The sequence below is a fragment of the Asterias rubens genome, chromosome 8 (assembly GCF_902459465.1).
Source record: "Asterias rubens chromosome 8, eAstRub1.3, whole genome shotgun sequence".
Classification (NCBI taxonomy): Eukaryota; Metazoa; Echinodermata; class Asteroidea; order Forcipulatida; family Asteriidae; genus Asterias; species Asterias rubens.
Genome location: NC_047069.1, coordinates 16,584,863 through 16,601,148, shown reverse-complemented (window position 1 = coordinate 16,601,148; position 16,286 = coordinate 16,584,863). Strand labels below are relative to the sequence as shown.

At 37.9% G+C, this 16,286-nt stretch overlaps 1 protein-coding gene across 1 annotated transcript; it reads right to left on the bottom strand.

Annotated features, from left to right (window-relative positions):
• Window positions 1-221: 221 nt before the first annotated feature.
• On the bottom strand, window positions 222-15,356 carry LOC117293204 (acid-sensing ion channel 1C-like). Its single transcript, XM_033775428.1, has 8 exons — window positions 14,951-15,356; window positions 13,942-14,500; window positions 13,011-13,109; window positions 7,227-7,377; window positions 5,636-5,695; window positions 2,786-2,924; window positions 1,568-1,659; window positions 222-1,186 (listed from the first exon to the last, which is right to left on the bottom strand). The coding sequence occupies exons 1-8, from the start codon at window positions 15,133-15,135 to the stop codon at window positions 1,044-1,046; spliced, it is 1,428 nt and encodes a 475-aa protein (XP_033631319.1). The 5' UTR covers window positions 15,136-15,356; the 3' UTR covers window positions 222-1,043.
• Between the last annotated feature and the right edge of the window lie 930 nt (window positions 15,357-16,286).

The window sequence follows — 16,286 nt, the reverse complement described above, 5'->3', positions numbered from 1 at the left end:
TCAGCAGAGTATGGGTTCGAATCCCGGTCGTGACACTTGTGTCCCTGAGCAAGACACTTAACTATAATTGCTTCTCTCCACCCAGGGCTAAATGGGTACATATGAGGGCAGAGATGGTTCTTGTGATTGATTTAGCCGAGTAGCGCATAATAATGGTGCACAGGCTGCATACTCCCCACCGGGGAGCTGAGATGGTTTGAGGAGTGAATTAAGGCCCAGGGTAATAATGTGAAGCGCTTTGTAAACGCTAAAACGGGTTATTATTGTTAGTATTATTATTAATTTTCAGACTTGCAGTTTTCATCAACAAGGATGGGGCAGGGTTATCCTCAACAAAAACACATGATTATTTCCCTTGGGATGAAACCTCCTTGCTTCATTTAATTATCTACATAATATTTGTAATTACTTTATGTACCTTTGTGTCGCGAGGAGTCAAACTTCCACATTATTTTAGAGTTAATCACAACAGTAAATAGCAAAGTGGTTGGCGGATAAGGGATATGTTGTCCCCCTGTGTCCGGCCAAGAGATCAAAATAAATTGACTAAAGGAAGATGCTCCAAAGAGGGCACTATCAGACAAAATTTCTGCACAACTCAATCTCCGGTGTTGTCTCTTGTCATATGGGCGTTTGCAAACAAGTTCTAGTGGAGAGAGATGTGCGCCGTCAACGTTGACAATCGTTAGTAAAACATGGTAGACAATTATTATTTCTGAAGTGTTCGCGGGTTTGAAACATATTTTTTTCTTAAGTTGTGGTCACTATACTAGGTTTTTCAAGGTTTATTGTTGATACACAGTAACAATGTAAAAACAGGCAATAATATATACATGTTCCAAATAATACAGTTATAACCCATGTAGACTACACAGTACAATTGAGTAAGCAATGCTTGTAATGAAACAACATCAATTATGAAAGTATAAGGACAAAAATAAGAGTTCGATCACATCAATCTTTTCACCATTCTGATTTAAAATAAAATGAACTGCTGTTATTTACAAAATCCCAAGTTTATAACGCTTCACTTTCTATATTCTTTACAGAGCCGGATTTTCTGAAGACATAGGCCTTCTTGGTTCCCGAAACCTCTTCAAGAGGCTGAGCAAGACGAAGTCTGCCCATTCAAATAATGTGATAAGACTCATACCACAAAGGAGACCCATGTAGCCACCAACATCACCTGCAATACAAAATAAAACATCATTCATAAACACTTTATGTTCATCAAATTGCAATTTATACGTTGTGCTTTGTCTTCAATAACATGGTAAACTGTATACCCACACCCAACCAAAAAAACAACAAAATAAAAACAACAACAAGATAAAACAAGAAGGAAAAAAGAAGAAAAAAAGACGCAAAAGAATAATTGGTTGATATTTAGTATTCTTTAGCTTTCAAAATACGCGACGGGAAAGCCGATTTATACATAGTTTTTTTTCAGTTGTTTTATCAGCGTGTAAGATTTTCTTAACAGGATGTTAACCTATTAGTTATTCAAGTTGAATTTGTTCACATTTTCAAGAAACTTTAAAATATTTTCCAATAACTTTGATCTCACCTTGTAAATTGGCTAGTGTGTATGCCTCGCTCTGTGTCACCATCGTATACATAATCTCCTCAAAAAATATGTACACATCCAAATAGTTTCGCCTTTGAAATAAAGAAATTAAACATCAACTTTTAATACAGTTAATATTACGAAAAAACACTAAAATTTATTGGCGCTTTACCACTCGATATGGGGGCTTCATTTTGTTTTGGGAATGAATTTCATGAACTCTTTTGGGATTTTGGTGGGGTATTTGTGTGTACAAGGAAAACATAATAGTGTGATAACTATTTACAACACTTTTGTGTGCGCCCTCTCTGTCAAATATCGGTTATACAGAAAAGGATGTTACAACATATAGAGGGCGGTATTCATCTTCAAGGGAATGGTAGTTGTGAGGCCGTGTCCGAAACGGCGACTTCGGCTACAGCTACGGCTAGATCGCGCGCGTCTGCCTATTCTTCAACACTGGTAGACGCGCTGATCTAGACGTAGCTGTAGCCGAAGTCGTCGTTTCGGACACGGCCTTAGTTTCCTAAAATTCACACCAACAAGCTAAGTTTTTCAGAGGTTCTCCTTGGATATCAAATCAAATAATCAATAATCATCATATTATTGTTCCACTTTACTTTTTTTTTTCGACGTAAATTAATTACCTTCAAATGCGGGTGTAAAATGCTCTAAACGGAATTGTTCCTGATGTGAGCAAACGCCTCGCGTGAATTTTGAATAATTTTCATTTCTTGTATGCATTGAATAATTAAATCTGGTTGAGAAACAAAGGACTCTCGGAGAATTTAATCACTATACGTATCCAATATTAACACGAAGAAAACAATTAAAAGTTTCAGCGTTAGATGAGGGAGGAAAACCCAATGCATTGATGGGTATGGACTAAAAACCCAATCAAAGCAGTGCCCGAGGCGGAAGGCGAGGAAAGATACAATAAAACTACCCCACCCAACGCACTCAATTAATGTCATAGACGACACGCATTAGTTTTTTTCTCATTAAAATCCCAACGCTATAAAAATATATTAGTCAATACAACACTAATTAGTCATATGAAACATGACTTTGATGTAAGTTAGGCAAGTACATGTCCCGTATGACTAATTGGTGTTGTTTTGACTCGCTGACGCAGGCCACCAACGTCGGAATTTGTGAGTAAATTATTAAATTTAATATTTCATTTGCATGCAGAATTAGAAATGACTGAATACTTGCCTGACTTCTTGCTCCGATAGATTATATGTTGCCAATAAGTTGGCGTTAGGCCAGTAAGCTTGCGAAGTCTGACTGTCATATTGCCTAGTGGTACAACAGATAGGACAGTCACACGAAATGCCCCTCTCATAAAATTCACCTGTAATGTAATGGTATTTATAAAACGTTAAAAGAAACGGTCCAAAAGTCGGCAATAAAAATACTTGTTTCCCCAAGTAATAGACCTGATATAGTACTAACGAAACAACAACTAATTTACCACTTTGTATCTATTTCGATTGTCTTAGATGCACTGGACACTATTGGTAATTACTCAAACAAATTGGTCGAATTAAAACTCACTTTGTAACGAGCAATGGAGAGCTGTTGATAGTATTTGTAAGTAACAGCTCCCTCTGGAGTAACGTAGCTTTTCTTTTAGAAAGAGGTCATTTCTCACGAAATTATTTTAATTTGATTTCGAAACCTCATAATTAGATTTTGAGGTCTCGAAATCAAGCCTCTGAAAGCACACAATTTTGTGTTTTTCTTCCATTATTATCTCGCAACTTCGACGACCAATTGATTTCAAATTTTCACAGCTCGATTATTTTGTGCATTGGTGAGATACACCAAGTAAAAGGCTGGTCTGTGGCATTTACCCAAGGTGTCAAGTTCAGTTGTAGTACCTATTTCAATTATGTTAATCACTTTGTACACACTAGTCGGTGCATTATGCCATGATTTTTTAAGCTGTACCATGCAACACATCCTGTCGAGGGGGTGTCAATCAACATTGCCAATGACTAGAAAGGGGCTGGAAAAACTCCGCCAGCAGCATTTCACAATACTGAAAAAGGTTGAAAAACTCCGCCAGCAGCATTTCACAATACTGAAAAAGGTTGAAAAACTCCGCCAGCAGCATTTCACAATACTGAAAAAGGTTGTCATCGTGTGCTGACAACATTTCCAAAGGAGCATTGCAACCCAAACAGGGTTTAGTTTTATGACTATATGCTTACCATGGAATTCTGCGCTTATACAAGGCCATGTAAAGCTCAACGTTCTATAAGGATGTAAGCACAGAATGCCGCAGTAAGCAGGGTAATCTACTCCACTGTATCAATCAACTTCGGCTCTCTAATTAAAAGAAGTGTCACCCATCTCACATCTAGACAAAACCTATACAGCCAAGTTGATAATTAAATTCCTTGAATTCTCCTAAATATTTCCTTCTCTCAGCCCCCCCCCCCTGTATTAAAGGCAAAGTATGCCGTTTGTTTTTGGAATCGTTCGATTGTTTTGAATCTGGGCCCAATTTCATGGCTCTGCTTACCGTAAGCACAGAATTGGCGCTTACGGAAGCAGGGAATTCTGTGCTTACGGCAAGCGTATTTCACGGGTTAGCGGCGAATTTGGGTTTCTGCGCGTGCGTACTTCACGTTACTAGGCATTCTACGCTTACAAGGCTAGCGTAGAAATTCGGCGCTTGCACGTAAGCGGGGAATCGCGATCGTAAGCATAGCCATGAAATTGGGCCCTGGTGCAAATTCAATTTCTATAGGTGGTGGACTTATCGAGATAATGCTGAGAATCTGGAACAAATAATTTCTACGCGAGAAAGAATAACTATTAGTGATAAAATCTAAGAAACGTTTCTGTCAAAATTTGATCATAAAAGCTTAAATATTTTTTTCCAAACCATATTTTGAGGTGAAACGTTTCTCACAATGCTTTACATTACCGTTGAAGGCTTGTTTGTATTGCAATTAATTTTAATACCAATTACTGAAATGTATACCTTCCCTTTAAAGCTTTAATTTCCAAATACGCCTCTCTCAGGGATAAACTTACCAGTTTTCCGTCCATTAACAAACCTTTAAGATATTCCGCTATTGATTTTAATAAGACTTGTCGCAACTAAAGATCAGACAACCCATTAAACTGGTTGCTTCCTTCGTTTGAATTGTAAACGTAAATACAAACATTCACTAATGGGGTATTCCAGTAGGGGTATAAACAAAGGTAACCAACGAGCAGTCTCTAGTTTTGCGCTGTCCGTCATGTATATCCATGAAGAGGTTTGTTTTCACTTAAAGGCACTAGACACTATTTGTAGTTACTTAAAACAAGTATTAGCACAGACCCTTATTTTTGTAACGAGCAACGAATAGCTTTTGATAGTAACAAAAACATTGTGAGAAACGGCTCTCTCTGAAGTGACGTAGGTTTTGAGAAGAGGTAATTTCTATTTCTCACTCAAATATTAAAATATTTCATGCCTGAATACAAGTGAAAACACACACAGTTGTGCAACAAGCGTGTTTTTCTTTCATTATTCTCTTGCAAACTTGATGACCAATTGAGCCCAAATTTTCACAGATTTGTCATTTTGTGCATGTTGGGATACACTAAGTGAGAATACTTCAAGGAACACGTTGCCTTGGATCGGACGAGCTAGAAACCGTTTTTTTATAAAATGCATATGGTTGGAAAGATGTCTTAAGAGAAGAATACAATGATCCACACAAATTTGCCTCAAAATTGTTTGGTTTTCCTTTTACTGTGCGAACTAACACGGTCGGCCATTTATGGGAGTCAAAAATTTGACTCCCATAAATGGCCGACCGTGTTCGTCGACGAGGTAATTATTATTATTAAAAGGAAAACCGTGCAATTTAAAGACATGTTTGTGTGGATCATTGTATTTTACTTGTACTACATCTTTCTGCCCATATGCATTTTATAGCAAACGGTTACAAACGCTTTTCAAAGACCAACTCGACCGATCCAAGGCAACATGTTCCTTTAATCTTTTTACAAATACCAAAGGCGTCCAACCCCTTTAATAATTTTCTCCTCGTATCTTACCTTCATTTTTATAAATGCAATACACTTGATCTTCCACGGAACAGATCGGCTCAGGTCCTGCTACAATATGTCAGGAGAAAAAAATAATGGTCAAAGTCAAATGGAGCATACAAATCTGGGTTGATTTATTGTCAGTTTTTTAATCAATACATTGCAGTTGTTTCTCCCTTAACTCTCCGTGAGCAGCAAACAGTCAGCGAGTTAATCAACCATGACGTAGTGCTTTTAAGCATGTTTTTGTTTCCTATTTTGTAATTAATTTATACTCATCTACCTCTGCTTCTACTTCTTCCTAATTTTTTCAGTGATTCGGAACAATTAAGGATGATGATACAAAATGACTGTTTTTAGAAAATGTTTTCCCATGTTATTTATTAAATAGTTTCAGCAGAGTGAGCAAACACAATTATCAAAACTACTGAAAATTACTACAAACATCCATACAATAAACATGAACTGTTGTTTACAAATCCTTTTTGTAACTCTACAAGATACAGACAACTGAGAGGAGTAAAACCTCATTCAATTGACCAGTCTTGATCATAATTTGAATAAACAAATGGAGTAAACAAAAATTCGCTGCGACTGGGGAAATTCACAAGCTGTTTTGAATCAGGTTTTAATTGCAGCTTTCTAAAAAGCCCATGGGAACATGATGACTCAAATTTTGGCGAGTTACGCTATTGCCTAAAACAATTTAGTACAACTATTATACGAAGAAAGTGATGTGGGGTGTGGTTCAGGGTTATGAGATATGAGAACAGGTGCAACATTTCATAGAGATGCTTTAGCAGAAAAAAATAACTATATACATCTGAATCCATTTGTGCACACTAACCTTTAACAGAGGGTTATTCTGTGACACATCTTGTGTGACGTTATTGGTCCGATTATCATTAATTTCACGACTCTCATAGATGGCCTTGTCACACGAGGCAACTTTTACAGGCAATTTGGAGGCAACCAACTGCAGTACATGCTACAAGATTTTCAAACAATGTCTTATGATCAACAAGAACAATACCTGGACATTGAAATGTGAATGGCTTTTCATCTTGGAGATTGCCTGGAACTGGTTGTTTGTAAATTGCCTCGTGTGACATCAGACTATATAGACCCTATTCATCCTAGACTTGATTCAATTCCCGTTCTAGTGTGAGAGGTCCCTTAGACTTGATTCAAGTCCCATTCTCGAGTGACAGTTCCCTAAGAATATCACCCCAACTTACTATGAAACAACCCGTAGCATACAGTACAGTGCGCGCTCGCCGTCAAAATGTGGTCCCGAGCATGCGGAACAGAATTGGGAATACAGAGCATCACAAAATAGTATAATAGTTTCCTGGGGATGGTACGGGATTGGGACTTGAGACAAGTCTAGAGGTCAACAAGCACATCACGCCAACTTACTATGAAACAACCCGTGTATAGCACACAGTGTTCAGCCAATAGAGAAGTGAGAACTTTGAGGCTATAATCAATCACACTTAGTAAGATTGATTCACACTAATCATCAAGTATAAGTCATTGTGAATTCGAGCCCCGGAACACTCCTCTATACCCAGGACATCGTTTATCATTTTTTACCTACCGGGCCATCTATAGTCACGACAACCACATTGTTCTATGACGTACCGGACCTTGCAGAGGAAATTGCATGCTGGTACGGAATATTTAAACGGGTAATCCGTGAAGTTGGTGTTGGTACAGTTATCTCTGAAAGGCGTCGGGAGACTGTTGATCTGAACGGGAAAATTTATGGATGAATTTTAACAGAACAAAAATTAAAAGTTAACAGATTTCCAAATATTTTTTTTACAGGGTTTACAGAAGGTAATGCTGAAAGACTTCCCTTGAAATTTTATCCCATGAAATGCTTTACTTTTTGAGAAAACATTAAAACAATTATCAATTCTCGATATCGAGAATCACGGATTTATTTTAAACACATGTCATGACACGGCGAAACGTGCGAAAACAAAGGTGGGTTATCCCGTTATTTTCTCCCGACTCCGATGACCGATTGAGCCTAAATTTTCACAGGTTTGTTAGTTTATGTAAGTTGTGATACACGAAGTGTGAGATTTTGGACAATGTTTACCGATGTTGTGCGATTGCTTTAAAGTAAGCCCCAATTCATTATTTCATATAAATTTATTCAATTTGTCGCTTGGTTCACAGTGAGCGCAGCTCTTTGCAAAATGAGCGCAAGACGGATAAAATACGTACGGCGATGGATAATGATTACTTTATAATCATTGCGAATCACGAACCAGTAACTGTTGATCTTTCACGACCCTTTTCGTCGTGCGTCATGTGCACCTAGTGCAACACACTGTAAGGTCCCCAATCAGTCATTAAAGCCTTTATTAGACATTGACATACATTATTCAAGCAAATGGAAGACAAGGACAAGATGAACACTACAAGGATGACTAACACGTTGAAAATATGACATTTAAATATAATAATTTTTACAAAAGTAACTGACTTGCATGTTTTGATAGACATGCGGGTATGTATCGTATCTGTTTCCAGTTCATTGGACTTAAAGGAAGTGGACACTATTGGTAATTACTCAAAAATAATTATTAGCATAAAACCTTACTTGGTAACTAGTAATGGGGAGAGATTGATGTTATAAAATATTGTGACGTAGTTTTCGAGAAAGAAGTAATTTTTCATGAACTTGATTTCGAGACCTCATCAGAATAAGATTTTGAGGTCCCGAATTCAAGCATCTGAATGCACACAACTTCTTGTGACAATGGTTTTTTTCTTTCATAGTTATCTCGCAACTTCGACGACCAATTGAGCTCAAATTTTCACAGTCGTTATTTTAATGAATATGTTGAGATACACCAAGTGAGAAGACTGTTTTTTGACAATTACCAATAGTGTCCAGTGTATTGTAGCACACCACCGCCAACGACACCTTTTGGGCAATTTGTCAGTTAGACATGAGTATGAATTACCATACAATGCATGGCACCAAACATAGTTCAAATTCTGAATTGTATTTTACCTATTCGGGGCTAGAGTGATTTTATGCGTTCATTCCGGAACAAGACTTTCAAAAACTACCAATTCTCAGCCTCAATCTTACGGGCATTGCGTCGTATACTCAGCCCACTTTCATTACCCCCCCCCCTCCCCTATTGTTGGCTCAGCCCAAAAGTGTTTGCTGAACCAACAAATTAATAGCGGAACTGCGTTTCGCGTCGTCCAAGGGGTCGGTGCAACTGATGCACTAAACCCAACGCACATAAACCCATGCCAACCCAAACCCAAACCCCTTATTAGCAGCTTGGATATCAACAGCAATAATAATGTATGTTGGGTATGGGCGGCCAAAAGGGCCAAAACTAACAAATTTATAAACTAAAGGACAAAACAGTAATCGAAGAAAGAAGTTGTTCAACAAACACAACGTCGAAACGTAGGTAACAAAACTCAACAACAATCAAAGAAAACTGTTTTTAAACAATGAACAATTCCCAAATCAAGCTTTATAGCCCAACAACAATCAAACACTTGTTTTTAACAAGAGGAACTCTGAATCAAACTAATAAAACAAAACGCAATCAAATATAAAATAAAAACAAAACAAAGGCAGCCAAACGCTAAAAGAATGAATCCTTAAAAAGAACAAACACAACCAGTACAAAGTCAAATAGGGACGAATACTAACACAGTAACAATAAAGACAAATCATCAATCGGCTATCGTTGAAAACGAAAATCAAACTAACTATTACAAAATGTTTAGGTCGGTTGTCAAAGCTACGGACAAAATGCAAACCGTATCAGTCTCCCGAGCATGTAATCAACATTTTACGACAAACTAAGGACTGAATGAAAATCATCGTTGGTGGCGTATGTACAGTTGTGATTGAGACCCGGCCGAACGTGGGCAATTTACATAAAATGGGCGTGTTTTTGGCCGAAAAATACTCTCGCGCATGCACGAACTTAATAAGTGATGACCGCAAGGGACCTTGGGCCACTGGTGGTATGTGGAATGAAAATAGTTGTTGCATGGATGAGAAATAAATGGGGAACACACAACCTGCTTTTCTTCTACTATCGCTTCACACAATGGTGTACAAGGCTGGTTGTGATGAACCAGTCTACCTCCTATTTGTTCCTCCATCGCTAACCATGGAGATATACCATCCATGGTCTACAAAAAAGCAATTATTTTTTAAACTGGACACATTTGGTAATTATTGTCGAAGACCAGTATTTTCACTTGATGTATCCCAACATGCATAAAATAACAAACCTGTGAACAAAAAACACATTAATTTTGTTGCATAATTTTGTGTGCTTCCAGATGTATAAGTGCTGTTTGTAATTTCATCAAAAAACATTTAGGACCACAGCCGTTCATTATGACCGTCAGTCTATTGTGTAACCCTTATAATTAGGAGGAATGACTAAACATCCAGTGAAAAAAGAGGCCGGAGTTATACAGCCTTGCCTGTTATCTCCTTTTCCAAACAGTGGACTCTAATCTATAATTGAATCTTCGTGCACAGTATATGAAAACATTTTGTGGGTTTTACCATGGTTTAACATTGTTAAAACCTACTAGTTCCATGTGATAATTATTATTTAAAAACCGCCAGCCAGTTTGTTGCTGACTGCAGGATTACTGCTCATCCAGTTTGTTGATTCAACCCTAGCTCTACGATTCAACCTAGGAGGTAGAAATAGTTCAACAAGGATGTCAATATAAAAACACCCTCGAGCTGAAAAAGAAGGGGGATACATTCCGAGTTTTTTCAGACAAAACACGGGAAAACTTAATGGAGCTTAATACCCGTATGCATTGGAAATCTTGTTATAGCGTGGCAAGATCCAAGTGACGTTAATTTTTTGCGATGTTTTTTTAATTGTTCTTAAAAATTGTCTTTCCATAAATGTTTGCTTTTTCTAAAACTGTTATTGTAATTTTCACTATACTTCTGTTAATTCATATATTATGTACAACTTCGGTTGGACTTCTTGAACTGTGATTGATGATCTCACAATTCCATTTTGTCACTTTTATCGTGATACATTTTACTTGCACAAATTTGCGTAGTTTATTGATTTTATGACTATTGCTCTTTTTGATGATTAACGGTAAGTTGTATAATTTCACTTTAACAACTTAAAAATAGGGCAATTTCATTCCCCCAGATAAATGTAATGTGAGGAAGAATTCCCAGCAGTATTTGTAAACATCCATATAACAAGTGGCACAAATCATGACAAGTCTCACCCCCAATTTTACACAAAAAACAAAAGCACTTTCCCAAGCCACTGGGTAAGGATGATTTCCCACTATTTTATCTCTAGAGTAGAATTCTCAAATCGTTCCATTGTCCTTTCTCTATGGTTGTTCACACTTCAACAGGTGGCCCATATCCTCTGTAAGCCCATGTCCAGTATTAGCCCCCCCTAACATTCCTGACCTCCCACCCTTACCCCCCCCCCCCCCCCCCCGTTGAACATTACATCATCTCACTTCTAGAATCTAGGTGTCACCAATCTTATACCATTTCTAAATTTAGAGTTCCCCCACCACCAAAACCCTATTATAAGCTCTGCCCAACATTCACTCTGGTGGAGAATTAGCATTCAAGAACATTATTTCCTGCGTTACATCGTCACATTAATATTTATTATCTGCGATGGCATCAAAACACATTTAGTGGTCGTCACACTTGGTCTCGTCATGGTCTCGTGTTATCATAACTAAACCATTTCCCATGATTATACCACATCACAGCCTTGCAATAGACCATGCTACCTTTGTTTACATGGTGACCTTGTACATTCTAAAGCGTTTCCTGGAGGGGGCATACTACACACAGGCTATGGGAAAAATTAAATTTTGTAATTTTCACATAAATTCAAAATTTACAAAAGCAACCTGTACAGTTTTTAAGATGTGCCCCCTTTCTTCATATCAAAAGTTGAGAAAAATCAGACAATGCAATCTCCATAAAACATAAGATTTGTTATTTTCTTCAGTTGATCTGTGTACAATCATACTCTATGGTACAATGCGCCTGCAGGAAGTCCAGACTCTGTGGCTGTTTTGTAAACATGTGACGACACAGTTCACATCGTCTATACCCGGGGCCCTACAACAATAGACCTTATCGCAAATACCAATGCGCAAGCGCAGACTGTGGAATGAGGTGCATTGTGGGATAGATATGGATCAAATGTGGATACCAGCTAGACCACAATGCACCTAATTCCAAGCTTTACGCGCGCGCCCCAGTATTTGCGAAAAGGTCTATAGTCACAACTGTACATGTACATACGCCACCAACGATGATTTTCAGCCAGTCCTTAGTTTGTCGTAAATGTTGATTACATGCTCAGGAGACTGATACGGTTTGCATTTTGTCCTTAGCTTTGACAACCGCCCTCAACATTTTGTAATAGTTAGTTTGATTTTCGTTTTCAACGATAGCCGATTGATGATTTCTCTTTATTTTTACTGTGTTAGTATTCGTCCCGATTTGACGTTTTAGTGTCTGTGTTTGTTTTTTGTAAGGATTCATTCTTTAAGCGTTTGGCTGTTTTTGTTTTGTTTTTATTTTATTTTTGATTGCGTTTTGTTTTATTAGTTTGATTCAGAGTACTTCTTGTTAAAAAACAAGTGTTTGATTGTTGTTGCGCTTTAAAGCTTGATTGGGGAATTGTTCATTGTTTGAAAACAATTTTCTTTGATTGTTGTTGAGTTTTGTTACCTTAGTTTCTACTTGGTGTTTGTTGAACAGTTTCTTTCTTTGATTATTGTTTTGTCCTTTAGTTTATAAATTTATTAGTTTTGGCCCTTTTGGCCGCCCATAGTTGGGTGCTGTAAAACAAGAACCTCTCAGTGATTCTGGAGTGGTATATTGTACATGCCTCGGTGTCACCTAAGGCAAAAAAAAAAGCAGTTGATTGTAATCTCTCTAAGCCATTTTTTGCGGGCCGCATCCTGTTTTTTTTTTCTTTCTTTTTTTTGCTTTTGTTTTAGACAAAATTTTCTGTGTGTTTCTAAACTTTCACATTTTTGAAGAACTGGTTATTATAAAGTAAGTGGCTACTTTATAAATTTAAGAATTGGTGGCACGTTTGAATTACAATGCTCGGTGGCCAAATTTGAAAGAAAAAGAAGGCCCTAATCCTCCTCTTTTTGGAAAAAAACCCGCACGACTAACTGATTTTTTTAATTTTATAACTTGGCCTAATAGGGACAGCAGAACGCAACGAGGATCATTTCGGGAGTTAGTTGCATAGCACTCGAAGCAGTTAATATGAATACAATTTTGTAATCAAGTATAATTTGATAAATAACAGAAAATATATGGTGAAATGTCACATACCACTTTCTCCCGCACCGCAACAAGAGTTTCAAATCCTGGTGCTAGCGAAAACGCAAGTTCCTTAATGATGGGTAACGTACCTTGCGGGTGCAATGCCACCTTGTTAAAAAACATGAAGATAAATTTCTCAAGCGATCAGAAATCATCACAGTGTATTACGTTAAGTATTAAAGGCAGTGGATACTATTGGTAACTTGGTAACGAGTAATGGGGAGAGGTTGATAAATATAAAACACTGTGAGAAACGGCTCCCCCTGAAGTAACGTAGTTTTCGAGAAAGAAGTAAATTTTCACGAATTTGATTTAGAGACCTCAGAATTAGGTTTGAGGTCTCGAAATCAAGCACCTTAAAGCACAACTTATGACTAGGGTGGTTTTTCTTTCAGTATTATCTCACAACTTCGACGACCAATTGAGCTGAAATTTTCACAGGTTTGTTATTTTATGCATATGTTGAGGTATGGGAGAATACTGGTCTTTGCAAAATAACATTAGTGTCCAGTGTCTTTAAATAACATACACATTCATAATTAGGAAAAGAGACTTGCTAAAACTTTGGCACCAACAGCAACCCCATTTAGGACGTTTAGTTAAGTATGTATTAAGAAATTGTTTAAGGGACCTTTTTCTTTGAAATAAGATGTTGCACTCATTGTTCATTTCAATAGTATGTGAAAGCCTTTACGAAATTCAATTGATGTGTAAGCACTTGAACTGACATATTGATAACGTTTGATTTTGTTAAGTTCCTCATAACTAACATGCTGTAAGTTGATTAGGCACTAAGCAATAATTTTGTTATATCACAAATCTACAGGTGTGAAAGTCGTTAAACCTTAATTAAACCATAGTAATAAAACCGTTGAAAAACAAATGTTATAGTCTTGCCAAGTGTCAAAAATTGTCATGATTATTTGAATGACAGTCTCACCTTTATCCCAGCGCCAGTGTTTTCCCCAAATGTATATAAATCATGTTGGATGTTAAGACGTAAATAAAGACCATTCCTACTGCCAGGATTCTTCACCGTCAAAATATCATCTTCATCCACGGGGTTATTGAAGGTGTAACATACCCCATGGTCAAGAACATGCTGGGTAAAGTTAAGATGAGAGCATGGTCGGCTCCTCCACGAGCAATCTTCAACCATGTCTTCGATCTGATGGGATAGGTTCTTAATGAAGTCTATAGTCCCACCATTGTAGTTATCGAACTCATCCTGAAGTGGAGTCAGGTCAACATCTCTGTTAATGAGTCTTGTGGGTGAGGTACTGTACACCAAGCCTAAGGTCGCAATGGCCTCTTCGGACAACAATCCATTCCTAAACTGGTTGTAGTTACATAGGGTCACCGCAGGAAATTTCATGTCTGTTACGTAGTTAATAGAGATTGTGCTTGTCTGTTCGTGCTTGTTCATTATTATCAGAGCATCTATGATGTTCACTATGAGCCATGTTGTCATCGCAAGGACAACCACAGTCCAAATCAACCTGCAAATTAAACACAGTAAAGTGACTTTAGGCTTTTGGTGACTAAACGTTAGCGGGATTGTCTGGAACTGGAAGCGGTAACGCTTCTCAGAAATGTTAGGGCATACAATATTGTCATAACCACATTACTTCGAACTGACGTGTTTCTCTTTATGTTGCTGTTGTTGGCTTCCAACTAAATGTTTTCTTGGCCTTAATTTTTAGAATGGTAACTAAACGTAGGCCATCATATGCCTTCCCTTTAAACACAACACTTATAATAATTGTACAAGATAACGACAACATGAGTGTTCAATTTGTCGAATTTGGCAATGTCGCGGACCAGGGGCCGATTTTGAGATCTTGACTGCAAATGTCACAGTTCAAATCAGTAGTAACACTAAAAAGGGCTGCTAAAGACGCAACCATATAAACACATTATTCATTGTTTTGTTTTTTGGGGAGACTAACCTTCTGAAATAATGATTGGAATTGTTAGTGACGTAACGAAGTCCGTGGAATGTAGTGGTATCTCCAAACTCATTAAAAACCTCTCGAAATGGCCGCTCGTGTTTGGCTTGAAAACTTGCCTCCATGCTGTCTTCAGAAGAGATGCGGTTCTTGTTTTCGAATATGATAGAGGGCTGCCCGTTCATCGTATTATCACAGTGTGGTATTCAATTCCACAGAGACTTGTTTTCCCAGCAACATGCGTATTCCCCGATGCAGCTAGACAGCAAGATGCAGCTAGACAGTCAGTTGCTGCATGTCCCTACCAGTCACTTTATCCAACCGACCCGCATAACAGCAAATATCATCACATGACAAAAAATCAAACCATGGTATTAAAAACACACATAGATGTTGCTGACCTGACTTGAGACTATAGGCCTGTATGCCACATAACGATTGTGTCCCACCGGCAAACATCACTCGCCTCTACACAACCTCGTTTCCACAGGTTCGACCAAGGTTGTGATTGATAGTCTCAGGCTACGAGTCGTTCTTACCAAACCTTTTGTCGGTCATCTATTTCAAAATTGTGCAAATCATTTACATCTGCCAAATAATTCATGTAGACTTGACTCAAGTCACGTTCTCGTGCGAGAGGTTCCCAAGCATCATATCTACCGTCAAAATGTAGCTATTCAGTATTATGGTCCTGAGAATGGCCCATTCAGCAGTGCGGCACAGGTTGTGGGAGTTTTCTGACGTACGGCGATTGGACTGAAAATAAACGGGATTGGGACTTGAGTCAAGTCTAGCGTTCAAGCAGCTTTAACGACTGAGACAGTGTGAGGTTTCGTGTAGGTGCAACATTGCACACTGCAGGTGCGTTGTGGTTAGGGAATCTGCGCTCAGCTGTCTATACTCAATACACTCATTAAAATGTTGTAAATCTGCGCGTTCAATTTAGAGGTTAGGTAAATAGCGGGAATCGCATGCTTGAACTACCCCGTATGTTCTTAAAGGCAGTGGCGCTATTGGTAATTACTCAAAATAATTATCAGCATAAAACCTCCATTGGTAATGAGTAATGGGGAGAAGTTGATAGTATAAAACATTGTGAGAAACGGCCCCCTCTGAAGTGACGTTTTTCTTTCATTATTAATATTACCTCGCAATTTCGACGCCCTATCGAGCTCACAGGTTTGTTATTTGTATGCATATGTTGAGATACACCAAGTGAGAAGCCTGGTCTTTGACAATTACCAATAGTGTTCCACAGCAAACCAACAAAGGCAAAACTAACATTGTTTTGTTAACAGTTCGATTGTTTTAGACATGTAAAAATGTAGACATATGA